Here is a 22828-nt window from a genome sequence, read left to right as displayed (position 1 = left end):
GCAATAATTGACTATAAATATAGATAGCAATAGAAGTGGATGATATACATAGAATGGGTTCAAATGTAAACAATACAATTTCTGTGAACGTGAATTCAAATACGAACGACTTGTTTCTTGACGCTGTAGATAGAACCAAGTTTAAATCCACTAAACCAAATATCTCAAAATCAAACCACCCTGAGGGCCGCATGATGTTATTTTCGATGGCCCAAGGGCCGCACCATCTTTATTATTTCTCATGACACCTTGTAACGTTAATCATTTTGCGGGCCGCAGGACACGGCTTGCCCGCGGGAGGCGTGTTTGAGACACCTGCACTAAACGATCATCAGTGTATATAATTCAGACTTTCGGATGCTAGCAGGTTTATAGTTACACGTCGTCATGTACACTGTGTAAATATTTCCACAGAGAGAGAGACAGACAGAGAGAGATAAGGATAGAAGACAAGACTTTAAAAACTTTCAGTCATATCGCTACGATGTCTGCAGTGTGTTAATTTATAATAACGTGTACCAAGGGGCATCATTCTATTACGTTGCAGACATATAATATCATGTTCCACCCAGTCACATTATCCAGGCCTACCAGTCTTAACACTAACCTTTTAATGCTGAACGCCTAGCGAGGCATCTGCTAGTACCATATTTTAAAGTCATTGGTATGATTCGGCTTGTTTTCGAACCCACCACCTCCTGATGTTATGTATATTTGATTTAATTTATATCTGTTTTAATTGTTTGTAAGTTTTAAAATATTTTTATTTGTTAATTTCATTATATGTCAAAAATTTAGTTTTGTTTACTAGGAACTCGATCCTTTCCAGAAAATAGTTTGACCTTGACTATTCATTTTGTAAACACATAAGGCTGACCTGGTTCCCGACCTTAATTCAAAATTAGTAACAGTCAGGTAAAGATGTTTTTTTTTTAGTTTATATTTTATTGTGGGAATAAAAAGGTTGAGATCGAGGATGTGTTGGATACATCACCCTCGACTTGTAAACAGATTTTAGTGAAGTTAAATTTTTTAATTCTTTGAGTAAAATGATTGGTTCTTGTCAGGGCCATGCTGAGAGTATGTGATGTAAACATGATCACGTGACCCTTATCTGGGCATTTGTAATGCGCAATATTCACGTTTTCAACCATTGCTTAGAGAGAGAATTCTCTCAGATGGGCTTCTAAACACTGGGACGTAAAGGTGTTTCTTTTGTTGTGTCGTTTTGAGAATTACATCTTAATATTTATTCGAATTATTTGGATTCTTAAAGATTAATTCGTTTCTCCTCAAATATATTGAGTGCTCACGCAGAGTTCTTGAACAAAGAAATTTCATTAATTCAAACACCAGATTATTTCTTGTGTTTCTACAATGAACTGTAGACACCAACATTGAACAGGATAAAGCATCGCCTTCCAACTTGGATTCTTCATCGGGACTAGAACTTGAAATCATTAAAACATTTTATTATTAAAACTTCTAAATTTTTATTCGTGGATTATTCTTGGATTCTGTTTGGATTTGATTCTTAAAACCGTAGGTTCTTATTTGTTTATATTATTTTCAGTACCTTTCCAGGGAAATGTATAATTTGTTTAATTTTTCAAAGATTGTTGTTTTCACTCTATCTTTTGTTACTGTTTATTCGAGCCTAACCACATAACACCGTATCCGAGGCGGATTCTCTGACCATTTAGGCCAACGGAGTGGTGAAAACACAATCTAAAAAACTGCAAATATTTTTATAGTCGTTAGTTATCTATATTCTTCAATTGATTATATTTGTAAAGGTTAGTTCTAGAAGAGCAAAAACGAGGTAAATATGTTTTGTCTTTCATCGTGAAAATAAGAACATAACACAAGGTAGTTATACTCATCCCCTATTTCCTGAGACTGACAGTGCGCAATATCTTCGTTTATAGTGAACATTAGCTACCAGTTTCAATGGAAAATTATGATTTGCAGTTCTAAACTTCATAAAAGTTTTATATGTGGGTTTTGGTAATGAGAAATTGATCTTTTCTAAATTCAAATTAATTTTAAATAACCCGCAATCTAGTCAATTAGATGTTTGCTGCCCAAGAGTCTATGTATTGATTTTTAAGTCGTTGTTCAACCTAATTTATTAGCTTTGTTTTCCATATTTTTTATTTTAATTCCTTTGATACTTGGATTTTTCCGAATCATAAGGACTTTTATTTCTTCATATAAAAGCAAAATGTATGGGGACAGATCACATTGTCTTGACTTCAAACCATGGCGAAACTTGTCCATATACAGACACAAGATTTGATATCGAAGTGAAGAAGATTTTTTATAGAAGTGATGAACCTAGTCTTGAAAATCCTTGCTAGAAGTTACAAAAGTTAGAATTTGTCAATAAAAGCTTTCTCAATTTCAATTAAAAACGAAAGTCCAGGTAGCTTGTTTTTTATAAATACTTTATAACCATTGACATTGATTTCATCTATGTTATGAAGCTAAGTGTCAGCAATTGTAAGAAAATCATAAGAAGGAATACATTTAGAAAATTCAGGTAACTAGAGCCTTTGTCGTAAGCCACAGACATTTACAAACATTTGAATTTTAAATAGCTAGCTTGTACAGAAACATATTGAACAGGGTTCATACTCGTGATAACTACTCCTTCAACACCGTTAAGAATTTGCTAGGACAAATTCTCTGTGAACATTTACTAAGACATTACAACGATTGTCCACATTCAGGTTCAGGCTAATCTTTTACAGGCTAGCTGTCTGGTTAATTTGTTTACTTCGTTTGTGCATTGTTGACGATCGTGCAGGGGCCTCAAATGGGATATTAGAGCCTGTAGTAGAAACGCGACAGGTGTTTCATCTACCATCAGACGGTTCAGGTTTTGACATAGTAGACCACTTTGTCCATTCACATATGGTGCTTGCTGTTCGTTTATTAATTTACCATTAATATAAAGCATGCCCGCGAGAAGTTTAATTCTCAAGTTTCTATCTCTCTTAGCTTTTTTGAAAGCTGGCAAACATTGTGCGCCTTTCCTTAATATCTTTTGGATATTGTCGATTTAATACATAAGCTTTTCCTTGAAGATGTGCTAGTACTGCATGTCTTAGGGTTTCACGATCCTTGTAGCGAGAGCAATTAGCAAGATTTCGTCGAAATGTGGGGCCCTTGTTTCACTGGGTATTTCAAATGTCCCCTATTTCGATAATAGATAGTATGTACTCTTTCGAATCAAATGTTTGTGGGGTGAATTTGCAACTTTTACTCTATGCAATCTTTTAATGTTTCCTCACTACTGCGATTATCGTTTTCGGTTTCATCTATCCCTGTAACTACCAAATTGTCTCTCATACATGGGAGTTGCATATTGCCGTTTCTTTAAATTTCGATTTTCCAGTTGTAGAGCAGATAGTGTTGTGTCTATACTATCAGTTGCTTGTTCGTCCTTGTTTGTTCATCCTGCCTTTTGATCAAGAACTGCAGGGATGTTTTCAAAGATTTCATATTTACTTCTCATACCCTGAATTTCCTTTTGTTGCCCTTTGAACTGCATATTCAGGTCATATATTTTGGTCAATTGTTGCATAATACAATGAGCTTTTTATCTATCTCCGCCAAATCTTGTCTGACATCAAGGTTCTTTCCGGGAATCCTGCATGCGATGCAGATTTGGAGGCCATATAAGGCTCTGTAGATTAATCATTAGAACTCATTATCGATATTTTCTTCAATATCTTTATTTTCAAAAGCTAGATAAATGAAAGTTAGTGATACCTTACCTTAAAATGATCAAATTCATCCTGCAGATAAATACTAGAAAACAATAAAAACGTTGAAACTTTTAAAACCACCAACTTTATCTTTGATGAGAAATTGAATCACATTGAATTATCTTTATTCTTTGTTGAAGTAACTCCTCTATTTTTTTTTGGTAAAGTATTTGAGTACGCAACAAGCAGAGACTCAAATAAAAGAGAACATTTGTTACAATCTTGTTCAATAAAAAAGGCATAGTTTATAATGCAGCCATTAAACATCATGATGTGCAGGCAAAGCCTATTTATTAAATATTGATTTCAGTGTAGTGTCTTACACAGTTCCAGACATTTTTATTTTTATTTTTCGGGTATCTTCTTCCTTTGATATCAATAGGTTTTCAAGTTCGCACTCAATGCAGACATAGGTAATTCCAGCTTAAAGCAATAGCAAACCAGTAATGTTTCCAATTCTGTTTGCTATTACGTAATCTTTTTTGTTCTAATTATCAACTTGTCAATGTTTGTTCATCATATTTGTTACCTCCGGTAAGTTATCAATCATTTTGATATTATTGCTGATTTTGCATTACCAAATGTTTCATGTTTTCTTAATTTGTTTTCTGTCTAATTATTAAAACTCCTTACCAGTTAAAGTTCACCATGCATTCTCTTGTATGACCCATTCGCTATATTAAAATTTCTGATTTTGTTTCTGTTTTTATTCTTTATCGCTTCTCTCAAGGTCATTATTATCTGCTACAAAACAAGATTCATTTTAATGTTTATTTTTTAATTGTTTCTTATCATGTAAATGTCGTAAATTAGCAGAAGATATTGGAAGGGTATTTGAAGATTTAAACGATCTTTATTGTTCAAGAGTTTATTTAATCAAAAGAAAATATCAAAACATATTTAGAGATTTATAATCTGTCATCAGTAGACTTTATAAATGCAGCTACAATACAAACAGCTTTAGCCGATGTATACGAAAACCCCAGAGAGTCTGCTTTATTCAAAGATAAAGATTAATATCAAACAAATAAGTCTCATTTAGAATTACTGGCCAGCATTCCATTATTATGAATCAGACTTGCGGATAGCATTCGATAATCAATAAAGGTTATAATTAGGCATATTTTGAATAGTTTGTTGCTGATACAAAGTCCCATTCATAACGATTTAGAAATGGAGATAATATATTCTTGAATGAAATCTAAAAAACAAAACTTCTTTTCACATGGGTTATCAAGAATAAGGTAATTTTAATAGAGTATTGCCTCTGGAAGGTGAAAGAGAATTAAGTGGCTAAGCACATATTGTTAATGTGGTAATTTGACTAATAATTTCAATGAAACTCCTGACGTTCAAAACGCATGACAAATATAGAGAGAAAATTTAAAATTATCATCAAAGTAAAAGATAATAAAAGAGCTAAGACATGTGTCAATCGTCTGAAAGTAAAGTAATGGTGGTATTTAATAAATTTGTTGACTATGTTTAGAAAACTATTAAAAACATTAAGTGAAATGTTAGGAAGAATTTTACCATTAGGTTAAAACAAATGTTTAAAAACAGACAAACAGCGTTGTAACAATTGTTACAAAAATTATGGTTAAATACATGATAGCCGTGTAAAAGGGTTAACAGAATGTAGTGGGGCATTAGTGGTGTTTGCAATTGCCGCGACAAGGGCAGCACATAGTCATTTATTGACAAAGTCGAACGAAGTGTGAAAAATACTGCTAACTATTCGCTTGGGTAAGGTTCAGAAGCATCAGAAGACGTGCTTTACATAATCGGAAAGCTATTAAGCTGGAGAAGTTTTTTTATTTTGGGTTGATAATTTCATTTAGGCCCTGCGTGACCGAGTTGTCTAAACCGTTCGCCTTTCCCGTTCACTGTCATCTCACCTCTGTCCGCTTAGGTCGAGAAAGTTTGCTGCTAGCATCTTCCCCTGGGTCGCTGGTTGTTACTGGGGGTTTCCCGTGTTCTTCCACCACCAGTCATACTGTCCGCCATGTATAGCCTTTCCTGCGCTGAGAAAAGGAATTAAACGCCAAAACAACAACAACAATAAGTTCATTTTGCTTTTCTAGCAATATCAGCTTCTTCACAGCAATTCTAATTAAAGGCTAATATTTGGCAAAATAACACGATTGTAAAGGACCAAGAAGAGTGAAACAATAGCCTCTTTACAATCAAATTATCTGGCTTCTTAGACCATATTCATAGCTATAAATGTTTGATCATTTTTTTCATGATCTACATCTTTCTTAAGTTATGTCCTGGTTCAATTATAGGCTGTGTGGTTGTGATTACAAACCTATTTTCTACTTTTACTACTACTGCTACTATTATTATTACTACTACTGCTACTACTACTACTGACTTAATTCAGTCTGAATATATAGAAGCTCTAGGGGATCTACAATATTAGGTACCACGTTTGTTGCCAAAAATACTCCTGGAATTAAAAACAAATGCAGGCTAAAACTAATTTAGGGTTAGGGAACAATGTTAAGTCTTAAGTCTGTTCTTGCAATCTAAATAGGTGCGTGTTTCGAGCACTCTTGAATGATATATAGGTTTCATTGCGACGAATTCAAAGTAGCTTTGTCCTGGTACTCAAGAGAACGTTGTCAGTAGGTCTTTGTCGCTATAGTTGCAATAATGAGAATACGTATGACAGAAGGGCGAGTATCTAGAAGGGATCTACATTAAGATAAATATTTTGCATTGGAGGCAGTAAACGAAATTTTAGATGGAGATCATACATTTTGTTTGACTCTGGAACGAACGGCTAGCCAGTTGAGTGGATAAAGGTAGGGGGAAAGAATACTCAGTTCTTAGTATTCTAATGATGATCCTAACAGTTTTGAACTTGTCTAAATGTCCGACTTAGTTATTGAGATAGTTGTAAAGTCTAGAAAGTACCAAGTAACAAGTTTTAGTGGCATCGACATAACTAAAATTGCGAATTGAGATATGTGTCTAAGTTCTAGGTATGACACTTGAGAAGGGCTGATTATAAAAATTGAAGAGAATGGGTCCAAGAACTTAACCATGAGGAACACCAAAACAAGGATGAACTGGGCTGGAACTTTTGCCATATACGGACACAATATATTTCCGTTCGATGGCCAAATACATGTTGGAGACGGTGAAGTAATATGTTATGGTCTATTGTGACAAATGCTGCAGATAGTTCAATTAGGGTGATAGAAGGGCAGTATTGGTACAGTAACGACGTCAATGTACCGATTCTAAATTGCTAAAAAGGACTTTAGGGGCAAGCGTTGGTATTTTGAACAGCGGATTTACAATGGCAGCTTTCAAACATTAAGTGAACAAACTGGATCAAAGAGTAGTATTAATAACACATAGCAATATATAATCTCAAAATACCATGTTTATGGGTTACCTTAGGTTAAATGTTTGAGACTGAAACGTAAATGGAATCAACGAATTTTGATGTGTATGGATTTCCACGAAATCTGAGATTTCCAAGAATAATCAGACTGCCACCCATTTGAATGTCGATATTCCACAAGCTTAGGAAACTGCTCCAAAACAGCGACTCGTCCAGCTTGTTGTTTCGAATAGTAGAAAGAGGTTGAACGACGCAGAAGAAATGGACTGATATTTGTTCCATTCTAGGGGTGGCATGGTCTAGTTCAAATTATGCGTAGTTAAAATTGAAGGTTGTAGTGTAGTTAATACCGTTGAGTAAGAGGGCTTTTTCAGAAGACAGCGATTACATTCCCACCATAGTGACGGGGTTATGATTTGATGAAGTAACCAGAGGTGATTTAATCCATAGACTTTTGTTCATCGCCTGATTTTTGAGCCATGTTCATGTCATGAAACAGTTTTCAATTTCCTAACCATTGATAAAGTTTACTATTTCTGTGGTCCAGTCGATTAGGCCTTGAACAACACTATGTGGAGTATCTACTCAGACTTATAGTCTGACAACAAGGAGACGAATTCGAATGTTAATGCGCAAATTGGCGGTCGAGGAAATGTGAGAAAGTGAGTCAAATGGAATTTTTCTTTGAGTTCTTTGCTGGCCGGCTTTGAAACAGCGTTACTATTCTTTGCTACTATGAATATGAATATTGTCCATTGTCATTTAATCCAGTGCACTATGTAGTTTCGGGCGCCGAAGAGTAGTTATTTAAAGCTATTAATGAGGTTCTATTGCAGCATAAACAGGTAGACTGGTCAGTATCACCTGAAGAAGGTATGTTCAACTTTACTGTGGTAGTTGTAGCAAAGGGGACAGGCGACTGAAAAAATCTAACAGATCTCGTTTCGAAACGAAGTAGATAAGGAAACACGTTCCAACAGAACAGCGAATGTGTACATAAAGGCTGTATCTGAGATGATGACTGTCAATAAACACATATTTATTGAAATACAGTGAAAAAAACAGTTAAACCAAGCCTTTTAACCTTCGGAGGCCATTACTTACTAGATAAATCGTTTTTGTCTACTTAACTCTTTCTGACGTTCTGTCTTATTCCGTTGTCATTCATTAACGTTTTTCGTCATAAAGCATGTTCTTCAGTATAATATCCATTGTAAGCATATTTTAAAACCCTGACATATAGCTTAAACTCTTTACTACTCGCACGATTACTTCCAAACTGTTAAGTATTTTGAGAACTTTAGAATTTGCCTCAGGAATCCACCCCACAAAAGATCAATATTATGACCCCAAGAGTTGCATTTCACAATGTTCATTTTTATAAGTGCTCAACTATGGTCTTTACCATTTACGACAATTAAATAAAACTTTCAACTCAGCTAGCACAACGAGGTCTATAAAAGCAGAAACAACGACCTAACGCATTGTAATTAGAAGATATTTAACGAATTGTGAAGAACATTAAATCTCAGAACAGACAACATTTGATGAGCTCGATGACAAAACACAAAATGATTGCGAAATTGTTAGACTTTTTCGCTAGGAACATATGTAGAGAAGACATTAATGAAACATTCAGTAGAGACAATGATACCAGCCTTAGATGGTACAATATGAAAGTTATTGATATTGAAACAAAAAGGTTGGGATAAAAAGAAAATAAACAACATATATGTTAAAGCTGCAGGTGAGTCACACGCCACGATGGTACGAGTATAACATAGAAAGAAAAGAAACGGCAAGGTGAAGGGGGTCTCATTCCGTGTGCTTGGTCCACGGCGAAGGGCTAAAATTACAGAATATGGCTGATTTTAAAAGACGGCTACGTTGTATGCAATTAAAACCATAATTAAGCTGCCGAAAGATCTAACGTTACCTTTATTGCCACAACATTTCAAATACGATTACGTCATGTGCAACTAAAACCATGAATTAATCTACCAAAAGTGCAAATATTTGTTTTAATTTCTTTTTGTTGACAATATCACAAGCGTCATATTGTACAGATTCAATGTAGCAAGGCCTGATTTTGTTTTGGATGTTACACATAATTCTGGAAATGTTCTGTCTCCTAGTTTACACAGTGAATATTAATAAATATAAATAAAATTTATAGTTCTGTCTGTGTGTGTCTCTCTCTAACACACATATTATTGAAGGGCAAACAGTACCTTTATTGGCAATAAATTTAAAAATGAGTGAATGTTTGATGTAATATGCCGTACACAAAAGGTTAAACGTACTATTGATATACTTTTTAAAAAAAAAACTGTAAACGACCTTTTCAACGATAGAGAAGCTTATAGTCATAATAACACTTTCATGATATCAAAACTATTTTTTAAGATATAAACATCCCACAAGATGATTTATTTCTTTCCTATAAAAAAATGAAACAATTTTAAATGGCCATACGTGATGAAAAAGTTATGAAAAAGTTGATAATATTCATTTGATTCTTTTCTTCTTCTTCATATCTTCTTCTCTTCTTCATACATTTGTGACTTTACAAATAGAAAGATTTATTATATTTAATAAAGCTATAATATATGTCCTAAATTATCGAAAGAAGATATGTCAAACCAGGACCATTATATTTTGCACCTTTGAGCTGAGACTTTTGTGTAATTTAGACAGTACATCAGTTAATATTATTTTCCTTTGTATAAAATATATCTAGCACGATAATATTATTTCTACAAAGAATAATCTTCATCCAGGTATTAAGTGCAGTGAAATGGAAAGATAATTTTAAAACGAGCAAGATAAAATCTAGCAAACTGACATAATGAGCGACATTTATGATTGACAAGAAGACTTACAAGGCGAAAGTGGAGGGAAAAGACGGAAATTATTATCGCAATCATGAAAAAATGATTGAGATGCAACGGAAGTTGACTCGATTTTGTAGATTATCACAAAAGTTATTGGGATGGGAGGGAAGTTATTTGATTTGGCAGATTTGCACTAAATTTCAAAGAGTGTCCTCCGTCAAAAAAAGTAATTTTCTATGAACATGATTGAACTGAATTCAGTTAAAATGTCTGCCAAGATGTGTCATGTCATTGTAGTAAGCTAAATGTACACATGTCACAATTAAAATATATTATTCACTAGAGAATTTAACTAGACGTCTTATACCAATAGAGTAAATAAACTTTCAAGTTTTCCAATTTTGTAAAGAAAAGTCATTTTATTGTTATAAAAATATTACATTAATATAAAGCTGACAATTTACCCGAAAAGTACCACATGAAATTATTTCTTTTTCTAAAGGAAGTGTTATTAGTTTAAAAGCTTGAATTAGTTACAGGGACTCAAGAAAATGGACCTGCCATTTAAATAATTATCTTTGTTTAATATCATTTAAAATAACTAGTTAATTTCAGCTTGGTTTGGTAAAAATAATAACGTGCTAGTTCAAAGTCCAATTATAAATGTGTAGATCTTTAAAACAAAGGATGATAATCCTCGCCACAACAATCACCACCAAAACATCAAGTATTAAATATCGTTCAAAAAACGGATACGTAACACTGCAGACCAAAGATTGTATATTGGCCTACGATACTTGTCTTGATATGGCACGAATGTGCTGAATGGCTTTACAGTGATAATATTGTTTGCGTATCAGGTTGCACTTATAATGAAATAATGAAAACGTCCTTTTTTGTGACCCACTAGGGACAAAAATCCTGAATAATTTATAGTTAGATGCCATCTGTCGTGATGAATTGGCGTTCATGTTACACAAAAACGGGAAACGGCATACGTTTCAATGCTAACTAATGTTTGAAAATACACATATTTGTGTATGATACGACCTAAAACGACACTAAAGATTAGCTGAATTATGAAAATGTTGTTCATGTTTTTGTGTCTGCTTTTAGTATTTATAGTTTGTGTTTTTTCTTGTTGTGATAAGTAACGATATTCCAAAAGTTGTGCGGAAAAAGAAAGTTGTGACATACATAACGTGCGGATAGCAAACACGGATTCACTTGTCCTCATAAGGAAAACTATTACCCTTACCAATCTATTTATTTACAAGCAAATCCAAAATTATGTTAAATATTTTTAGTTATTTTGTGTGCTTTACCTTTGTAAAATAATGATGTAGTGATCAAGGTACTGTTACGGAAAACGAACATACAGTATTGTGAAATAATTCCCAAATGATCCTAAACTTTCTTTCACAAGTCATTAAGTATTGAATTCTAATATTGAATGTACTAATGTGCCAATTGTCTTGGATGCGTTGATGTACCAACAGTCTTGATGTATCCACTAATTTAATCCTGAATGTCCTTGAATGAATTAACAAAAATAAAAAAAAAAATAAAAAAAAAAGATTTAGTCAAAACATTAATATGGACTTTTTAATTCCAAAGAATAATTTATAAATAAATGATTCCTTTCAAATTATATCTGAGCACAACTAAAAATGATTTTAGAGCTGAACCTAAAGTATGAATGAAGACTTTTGTTTACTTCATAACCTTATATTCAAACTTAACATACAATAAAATGACCAGGATATGGGTTATAAGTTTGCTTCTAGAACTTTCTACGGTCAAAAGACCCTATAAACGTGTTTACGCATATTACCTTAAAATACAACCTCCAATCGTTGATAAAAGATAGTTATGTAACATATTGTTTACAAAAAGACCGTTACAATCTATAATTATGGACAAAAGTTAAACACACTATATAGACTTAAATAACAGTACATATAGCACGTATCAAACAATCTTAATGCAAGTATGGTATGTTCAAATATTATCAGTTTAATCTATATAAAGCAATATTATAGGCTTCATAGTTTCAGTAAAGGCAGCCGACGGAAAGTTATTATAAAATCACAATCCCCAAGGAACATTTATATCACAAGTAATATCAATTTGAGTACTGTTGAAGTGGTTGTGAATGATACTATCAATATCAATTAAAATTAAGAAAGAATAAGTTTATTGATATCCATATCATACAAGTGTGTCAGGAGAAACGTCTTATTGGTATTTTCCTTTATATTATTATCGGCATTTCAACTGGATTTCCCCGTGCAATGGATCTTGTTACAGCATTAAAGTTTTAACAAGTAGCAGTGTAATTAGCCATCAAAGGAAATGAAAACATGAAATGAAGAAGAACGAAAGTTAACTTAGGAGAAGGATGGTAGGTAGTTCAGATATATGATTTGTTATGCCAATTAAAAAAAAAACAACCACCTAACGACAATCGACGTTATTTCAAGAATCTTTAAATATTTAATTATCCTATTTTCATAAACGATATTTTAGTCTTAAATTAATCGCAAAAGGTATATTGTTTACGTCTGAAGACTTTGAAAAGTATCATCCTATATACCAGAGAAAATCAATTGGTTTTTAACAGAGACATTTACTCATGTAAGAATATATTCTAGATAACAATTACCTCATTAGGAAATGTTGGTAAATATATTCCGGTCACTATTTAAGTCTCTCCTTAGAAGACAATAATAACATATACATATATTTTGTTTACAAGAAGAAGAAAAAACTCTGGGATGCCTTAGTTATAGTTTATTTTTTTGTCTCTGCATACCATTTGTTTTCAATCTTTTCTGCTGAGTTCGGCAAAACACTGAATCGTTGAGTCATCTACATAGATTGTAATTGTTGTCAGGCATCATTATTTAAATTTTCATTTTCATGAATAGTGAATCAAATGCAAGCTGACGTATAGTTTCTCAGTAGGAAACAACTCGCATCATATTTATTGAAATCACGTGGCCCCAGAGGAGTTCCGACCGAAATTATAACTGAGTATGCTTACTTGTCCAAAACCGATGATACCCATTTGTAGCAAGATTGTGAATCTGGTACATTACATCGATTGACTAATGCGATTACCTTAATTCAGGAACTTTTGATTAACAACAAAGCATGATTATAGGATGAATTACTTCCCTATCTCAGGCTATACTTACACATATACTTTTAGGCACGATATTAATTGACATTTTGATTTGAACATTTTAACCCAGAAAACTCGTAAATTACAAAAACTACGAATTCACTTGCTGACTGAAGAAACGAAAATATGCATTAGTCAATAATATGGTTGAAGGTAATCGGAGAATGGACTACAGACAAAGCACTTGCAAATAAAGCGACAAATTTGTATTTAAGAGACACTAAACAAAACAGCGCAGGACGCAGATGATAATGGATATCGATCAGGTAGCTAATCTTATAGCGGTTTTGAATAAGGCTCACATTTTCAGATACGTATTGCCATGTCGAAGTATTAATAAGAAAAATACCACAGAAACGGTGTTTTAAGACTAAAGTAGATATGGTAAGCTTGATTCCAAAAGTAATCTCTTTGGATAGGGTGCACACATAAAACAAAACCGTGTCTGTTCATATATGCATCATATGCATAGACTCTGTAAAAGAATATATCAAACGTTTCTCTTTTGAAGCCAGAAATTAGATATTGTGTCTAAAATGACGGAAAAAGTTCTTTTAATTTTGGTTTCTAAGGTTATTTTCATTTTCAGTCAGAATTAAATTTTGAGGCTTCGTGATGAACAATGTAATTAAGATTTTGAAATTTTCTGTCTTGCGTGGATTAATTGAATTTAAATGTATCAGAAACCAAACAGTTCTGAATGATTGTTTGTATTATCTGGATGTTTACGTCCAAATAGGTTTCTTTTAACTAGTACAAAAACTAAAGTCTCTTAAAGCATTCTAAATACGCTGTGGACATGAATTTATTTCCAGTAAAAAAACTTCTTTTATATATTGTACTTTATCCTAATATATTTGTGTATCTAAATCGACAGGTCTAGTGTGTATTTTATAGCAAACTATTGTCACGCATACCCCAATTCATAGCTTCTCGCATCTGTAACTATAGCTAGAATTTAAATGTTAAAGTAATATTTTCATTTCAATGAATCTGTTTTAACTCGAGTAAATATTCATCAAATGTTATATTGATCGAAAGTTTGCTCACTCTCATGAGTTGGTAAGAAATACACTGCATATATTCCATCAGAAGGAAATATCTTAAAGAGAATATATTTACACGCAATGACATTGTAGAATACTACAAGCTACGAGAGCTAATAAAAGTACGTGTAGATGTCTATGGTTAATGCGACTTATGCATATTTTATATGACTCTTGAGAGGCGCAAAAATTTAGGTTGGGATGTTACAGTATGTTAACAAATTGACAATATTTGTTCTTCAGTATATATCCATCGATCGCTACCTGCAATGAACATCAAGTGCTAGTTCTAAAAGTTATTGTTGACAAATTTTGTATTGACTTTCCGTTTAAACATTCGTAAAGGAATCGGCTGCTTAATCTGTCATTGATAAGTATATGATTAGAATCTGTGTTGACGATTTGACAACACCTAAGAACCATATAGAAATCTAAAATACTATGCAATTAGCATAGTCGTTTGACAATCTGTTATACAATCAAGTTGTACAACTGACTTTCTATTCAAAATACTGTTATGTACTTACCTTCCAATGTAGGCATATATACCTTCCTAGGTCCCATGGTATAATCCGTGTGTTACATCGTCAAGACTGACAGACGTTTAGCATCAAATAGACAGAGTAGCACATCGCACATCTCTCTATTCCGTTAACATAATATAAATTTTACTGACTCTGAAACCTTCTGTGCGTGTTTGTTCGGGAAATTGAAGACCGATCCTGTTTTATTGATCTTTGTATACCGTATTTACTTAAACGTTTTGTCAGAATCATTAGGGAGGGACAAACATTAATTACTTGGCGTGATGAAAGATTTTCAGTTGAAATGAGATGGTTATGGAATCATATGCTAAAGGATAATGTGCTTCATGCATGGCAGCTTTGAGTTGAGATTGGGGTATGCGAACCTTTACATCCCATTTTGTGAATTTGAGCTGATGTATGTGTTCAAAATGATGTACCTGCACAATTTAGACACTATAATATTTTTTTCAACTGTGTATAATCACTGTTTTACCGCCTACTATTGTGCATTTATTTTGCATTGCTGACTTTCATATCAATGCTTCTCTTGACGGTGTACATTTTCTGTTCAGAGGGATACCAGCTCTAAAGTATGTTGTTGCATCAATAATTTGCTATAGACTGCATATTTGAAAACTATTTTGTGTGCAGAATTATCAGTATTAAGAAAGATTAAGCGTCAATATGCTTGATCAACCCAATGATTTTAACTTTGTTTTAGAAAAAAAAATAATTGGGTTGATCAGTCCAAATTATTCCCTATAGTTTGCTGATTTGTATCAAAACGTTTTTTAGATTGATAGAATTGGACGAAATATAAAGCAAAAATGTGGTTTAGTATAGCCATTCTAAATTTTATCATATTTTCCTGCATTGAAATACTTAATTTTTTCGAATATTTCAGATAAAATAAAATTAATTGGAAGAATGACAGCTAAACGGGATACCTGAAAATAGAATTCACGATTCTTGAGAGGTTGCGATACGCGAGCTACCATGTGACAAACGAATGAATAAAGCTCACCCTGACTGCAATAAATATGATTACCTACTGATAATATTATTAGAAGCCATTTTTTAAATATTATCTCCACTCCTTGTGGTGCAGTGAATAAGAGTGAAAACTACAGCAGATAGTTGTTATACATTTTTTTCAACAAGCGTCCATACTTTAAGGAAGGATTACAGTCATGATATAATAGAATGCTTTGGTTTAAGGGCTACTTTATTGCAGAAAGTGTATATTCATGGTAAGCGTTAGTATTTAACTACATCCCTATGGGCAGAGGAAAACACAATCACCAGTCCATCTTGAGAGCAATATATGCAGGTTGAAATGGAAATGTTTGTAGAGATTTGTGATTTAATCATTAAGACAATACAAGCTTTTCGCGACTTAAAAAATATCGCTTATTCGCCATTCTGCCATTGGTGTGGTATTCATTTTCTCATGAAAATCTAAATTTAGTATAATCATGTTGTCAAATGTCTTTAAATAAAAAACAACAGAAAACATTACTGATAAAACGAAATAGCATGGTGTTGTCATACACGTATATCAAGGTTCCGTATTCGTATAAAGTTAAAAACATGCTAGTGCGTTTAACGGAGGTAAACTTTAAGCTGAAAAGAAGACTAGTTAAATGAGACACTGTGTGGATGAGAGAGGTAATCAATGATAGGAGGCAGCAGTTGTGGTTGAATCAGACACTGTTTGGATGAGAGAGGTAATCAGTGATTGGAAGCGGCCGATGTGGTCAAGTCACTGTTTAGACGAGAGAGTCATTAATAATAGGAGGCGATCGTAAAGGTAATCAAAAACTAGGTGGCGACTGAGTCATACATTTCGGATTAGAAAAGTGATCAATGACAGGAGGCGACCGTTGTAGTTGAATTAGACACCGTATGGATGAGAGAGCTAATCAATGACAGGAGGTGATCGTTTGTGAACGTATGTAGTGTTGCTGTTCCTGGAAGACTTTAAATATCAAGCGTATTTGTTTTGTTGGTGAAACCTTAATACATGATCTGTATCCTTTTAATCACTTGCTATATCCATGATTAAGAGCCTTGTTATTTCATAAGGGCATTTAATGTGCATTCCATCGATGGCAAAATAAAATAATATGACATTTTAATTTATCTATTCCATATCACAAATTCATTCATGCGTGTATTTTCCAATCATTTCATATGGATATCGAATTGTATCGTTGTATACTGGACATTCGAATGTCCAATATTAATGATCCCTCTAACGTTATATTGCTCTACATCGATTTAGTTATAACTATGCTATGAGTATTCACTGATATAAAGCGCAATAGTTTTCTGTAAATATAGTGAAACAAAGAAACCGTAGTGTTACCATGTACCAATTATAAATGACACACTAATTTCATTTTAGACAGATGTTAAGAAACAATATATAATATTTTTGATTGCCTGAAAATAGCTTTATACTGTTTTATGATTTTCGGTTGCTGACTGAGAAGTAACTAACACAATGCTTAAAAATCAATCCAGAAAGGTGACAAAGTTCTCATAAATAGATGATGAGAAAATCTGGCCTCATGAAAAGATATCTGAATGCCAAATCAAAACAAACTACATAAACAGCAATATTCCTGCGGATAGAAATATGCTTGTTTGTTTGAAATTGTATTTATCTTTAGTTTTTTGTGACTAAAGTCCTTCAATAAAAGAACAGATGTTCATGTTTATCATAAAAACATTTCTGTGTGAGGTATTAGTCACTTAATTGTTCTATGTTATTAAGCATGAATATATTATAGTACCTATTTCTTCATCTCATCTTGACGATATGATTATGTGTTTACCGCTATCAATATTTCGCTAATTTGAGTTTCTATAATTTCAAAAAGCAAGATAAAGGTAAGATATGCAAGAGACCTTCGTTCAGGATCCTGGGTCGTTTTACTCCTGTTAACCGTTCGGAAAGTAGAATTTTGCAATTTTGTGACGTTCAATGATAAATACATAGTACCGTTTGTTTAAACGTAATCAATTTCAGAGCACTGTAGGGGTACGTTCACAATTTGATTCAAAGAATTTTCAAATTTACGCAGTATTATCATCTTGTATTCAACCTGAAAGACACGAAAGCTACAAAAAGATATAAAACGCTCTAACGGCAGCTACTACGGACCTTTCATACCTGTAAATCATAGAAGACGCTGTGGAAAAAATGAAATGCATTTGCATTCAACATGTTACAAGTCGTCCATAATGCAACGTATTCATATGTGAATTCTGAATAAGAAAACCAAAACATCCCTAGTACCTCTGGAAAACATCTATACATTACATTAATTATCTAGACAGTGATTCTTTATAATTGTTTTTCTGGTTACCTATTTCACAAGTTTCACTCATAAGCAATGCCTTTAGAAAAGAAGAAACAGTCACAGTGTGCAGGCAAATTATGCAGTTGAATATAGTATCTGGACACGCTCCAAAAAACCAGCAACCCATCCCACAAAAGAATCTCAGAACAAAACAGGAGTTAAGGCCTACAAACAAAACTGTACTTGATAGCCGGCTTAATGTTAAATACAATCACTTTAATCATTTGATCATATATTGTTGCTACTGATTTTGTTTCAATAGAAAACTAGTTAGTTTGAAAATCCATGCGTACGACAGGTCTACGGACAGCTTTTGCAGATGTTGTGCTGTTCCTCTTTCCTGGACGAGACTTTCAACCGATTATCTGCATAATATAGGACCATGCAAACGTTATGGACTGGACATAACACTAGCCACAATCAAACTGTAATGATATTTTAAAAAGTGAACTTGAGATATGGTACAAGATTAAATTAAAGCCATCTCATTATACGCTCGCGATCAAGTATTTCAAGTTCTCAAAGTCAGCCATGTGCCTTAATTTAAATGAAAACCGCAAAAGAGACGATAATGATGCACGAAACATTCATTAAGTCAGTCCGTGTCAGTGAAACGATTTGATTTTATTGAACATTTTCTTTCCTTCTAGCTTGATTTATCAAATTAGCGCATTAGTCACGACTATCGATACAGTTCACGTAATTGTTTCTTAAAGGAGAATTGACATCGTGTACGTGCTTGCCTTTTTTTCTCATTCGTTTTGCATTCTCTCATAGTTTGTGACAAGTGCAAAACATAAATACCACCTATATATTTAAAAGTTGAAGGTTAGTGTTTATCATTTTGTTCTCTTGGTTTTTCTGCATTTTCTTTCTGATTCTCACTCAAATTAGTTCTTCGTAAACATTTTGTTTTTATTATATAGTCATGGATTCCCTCGTATTTTCTGTGCAATACGTTCTCAGTAATTGATTGTTTGACTTGTCTGGTATTCCGATCATATTCTTTGAAGGGCAATGAATGAGTAGAAAAATAGCTGCAAACTTAGCTGACTGTGACGATTCTTTTGATCGATGTCAATATTTAAAAGCGAATTTAATGAACAACAGTAAAAGATTCTAGTGAAATAAGTGAAATCAAAATAAGATCACAAAACAAAATTACATTTATTAGTTTCAAAAAGGAGATCTTTTTATATCATATTTTGCTGACCATTCACATTTGTTGAACCTTCAATTATCCATGGCTATAACTTATGAATATCCTTTCATGACATAACACAATTGAAAGTTCAAATCGTATTTTCATTTTAAATCAATGAGTTCTCTCGCACTGAATTTGGCAGTTTAGTTAAAGGTCATATATATTTGTTTTTTTTCCGTCGTTAGTCAGCTATATCAGTATCTGAAACGGCAAATCTTCTATATTTGATTTTTCACTTGAGCAGGTGTTAGTGATTTCTCTAAAATTTGCTACCTGAACAATGATGTGAGAGAATGTAGAGGACGCATTTTACCTAGTTCTAACTGGAGCAAAAATGAGTATTCCTGTTTTGATCAAGGCAAGAGAGTTGCATATGTTTAGCGCATGATCATGACATGGAACTAGGTTTTGCAAGTATGACAAACGCTATATTAACATTTGTGACATACGTTCAAGATATTGAAATATCATATCGCATATACAAGTATTCAAATATTAACCAGCTGTTTCTAAATTAAATCTGAGTTAAATCATGAACTTTTTTCTTGATTCCACAATCATTGTTAGTATCAGTTCAATTAATATAAAAACTGGAATTTTGCTTTCTTATTGCTTGTAATAACTGTCTTTTATTATCTGTAAAAGCTGTCTTTTCCTACCTGTACTAGCTGTGTCTTTTATTATTTTTTGTCGGCTGTTTCACATTTAAAGTATAAAACTAAAGTAGAGTTAGAGCTAACTGAATTTAAATGTCAACGTCTTTATGTTGACGTCATGTCAAACGTTTGTAAAAAATATTTACACTTCAACTTAACAATGCGTCGGCGATGATCAGTATCAAAATCCCCGATATTAGAACAAGTGTAAAGGTCAGAAGATGAGGAAATAAATATTTACGGTCACAGGTTGAAAGTAGGTTAAAATTTCAAGAGTCATGAAAATGGCTAATAATTACAAAACACTTTAATATGACTTTTTAACTTTTAAATGTGATCATGCATTTAAAATAAATAAAAAAGTCTATTTGAAAGGTTTATTTTACAGAACCGAAAGTCCACTTGCTTAGACAAATATCACGCTTTTAGTTAGTAGTACGTATTCAACTAGACAAAAATGACAATATACTAAATTCAAACAAGTCTTGATTAAGCAACCTGTCTACACACTAGGAAAACAAAATAAAACATATTTTCCTAATTAAATGGGTTCACGTAAGTTATATTGATTATCAGTGGCAAGCAGACGTTGTTATCATGCGTGCGTATACATTTCTATATTAATGTATATTTCCTGGGAGAATTGTGGGCTGAACAATTAAGCATTAAAATAACTATGCAAAAATCTTAAAGAACAAGAACCACACAAAGTATAATATGCTACCATGAACATGTGTTGCTATCATAAGGTAAAGAAAGTATTCGGAAAAGAAAACATCAAACATTTCTGAACTCACCCACACAAAATAACTTCTATTCTTAAGAAATATAACATTCTAAACACTAGAATGTGAAAATGTTTTATTCAGAATGAAACAACAAGATAGATGTACTACTAAAGTAATTAATATATATAATAACACTCAACATACAATGACAGATTTTGACTCTGAACGAAACTAATGAAGAGGAAAATACACATAAAGTAACGATTAATTTATTTCACATAGGACCTCTGATACCCCGTATAACCTAATTAAATAATATATCAGACGGTTAGGATTTCTTAATAAAAGAACATAGTTTCAAAAGGTTAATGATCTAATTTTAGGGATGAAATATTTAATAAAGACAAGTTATAACAGATTATATAGTTATGTATAAATTAGAACAGTTAATAGGAATGCGTTTCTGCTTATTTTAAGTCTAGCATTGATTCGAATAAAAGATTTTAAAAATAATACCTGTTTGTCTCATAAACCAGTGGTGGTCAGCAAGATAAGAAAGAGAGATACCCGATAAATTTGCACGAGGATAACAGTTTATGGAACGTTTGTCTATCTGTCAATGTATGCCAACCAGTTTCTTCATATTATATTGCGACACGAAGCACTTCATGTACGACCAGACATAATTATCTTGGCTTCTAATTACATTTTTGTGTCTAGTGTAAGACAGTCTTCGGACAAACACCCATCCCATAGACACTAACATATACTAGCAAGTGTCAAGTTATTTAAAATATATCCTTTCAAACTTTCAGTGGTAAAACATTTTCTTTCTAACGCATAATGGTTGAATTTATATTCAAGTATTTTCAAAACCATTATAATTTTTAAGTCGAAGGAATATGTTATCAATACGCTTGATCAAGTTTTCTCGACAATGAAAGTTACGCAAAGATGTTTATAGAAGTCAACAAAATAAAAAATTTCGTTTGATTTTAAATTTTAGTTCAGAAAAGCAGATGAAATTAACTCTAGTTTATGCACAAAAAAATCACCTAATGGTGTTGTTCTGTTGAAATCAAGCAACAATTGCCTTAATTAATCATTAAACGTTACTAAGTCTGTGTCCTTTGCATGCTGAATTTCGAAAGCATCATTTTGATGAATAAGTTAGTTCGAAAAGTATCTTTTTCAAGTATAGACTATCTCGTTCATATGCGCTATAAATAATAAGAGACCTAAAACAGAGCTCTGTCGTACGACAGCTCCAACGTATTGGTTCGGCAGTATTTTTTAAAAAACTGTTTGGAGTCAATAAGAGAGCTATCAATGATATTGCATTAGACCATCATGTCAAACACGATTACCTGATTCTGAGATACATCTTAAAATAAAACAAACAGGTCATCCTTTTTATCATATGGAACACATAATCTATGGTATAAATCCAGGTTAGTATACATTGCATGTCACTAGCATCATCGCCTGGCACTTTTAAATTCAGCATTGAGCAAGCCTTAGTTTCAATCTCTCACTAATTATAATACTATCACAGACACTGGAACCCCACTCACTGTTGATATTAAATAACCTCCCAAGTGTGATGATACAGATAAAGAACGGTAGATTACAAGTAACACTTATTTAATACTTTTTAGACATAGTTCCATCCATATCCCAACAGACATGTACATGATTTTTAAACTGATATTTTCTGAAATATGGACCATTACTCGGTCCCCGTGATTGGCCTCGATTCAGATAATTGTTTCCAGAAAGAGCTTTTAACGATCGGATGGGACAGCTCGCCAATCATAAAGTTACCTAACTTCAATAAATCATTCGTTTTGACAACGGATACCTCCGACACAGGATTAGGAGAAGTTTGGTTACAGTAGCAAGAGGGGGCAGAGGAACAAGTCGCTTGTGCAAGTATAAAAATTTGATGACTCAAGAGCAAGCCTACTCCGTTCTGGAAAGCTAAATAATTTGGCAGTTGTGAGGTGAATATTAAGATTCTGTACGTGCCATTCCGGAAGGAGTTTGTCCTTAAACAGATTCCCAGATCCCTAGGAATTTAAGCAAAGCGAAAATTGCCAACGCTAGATTGATACACCAGGTGCTAAATTTGCAGCTTTATCACTTCC

The 22828-nt window shown here is 33.0% G+C and overlaps 1 protein-coding gene across 1 annotated transcript in view; it reads right to left on the bottom strand.

Moving 5' to 3' along the window:
• Nucleotides 1-14860, bottom strand: part of LOC149803744 (synaptotagmin-15-like) — a 319482-nt gene extending 304622 nt beyond the window's left edge. Inside the window, exon 1 of the mRNA XM_089953500.1 lies at nt 14726-14860. Coding sequence (XP_089809626.1) covers nt 14726-14762 — 37 coding nt within the window. The 5' untranslated portion in view covers nt 14763-14860. The remainder of the gene's footprint in view (nt 1-14725) is intronic.
• Between the last annotated feature and the right edge of the window lie 7968 nt (nt 14861-22828).

The sequence above is a fragment of the Sinohyriopsis cumingii genome, chromosome 3, assembly GCF_028554795.1.
Source record: "Sinohyriopsis cumingii isolate HCF-2022 chromosome 3, ASM2855479v2, whole genome shotgun sequence".
NCBI classification, from domain to species: domain Eukaryota; kingdom Metazoa; phylum Mollusca; class Bivalvia; order Unionida; family Unionidae; genus Sinohyriopsis; species Sinohyriopsis cumingii.
Note: the sequence above shows the minus strand (reverse complement) of the source record. Positions and strands in the feature narration are given on the sequence as shown.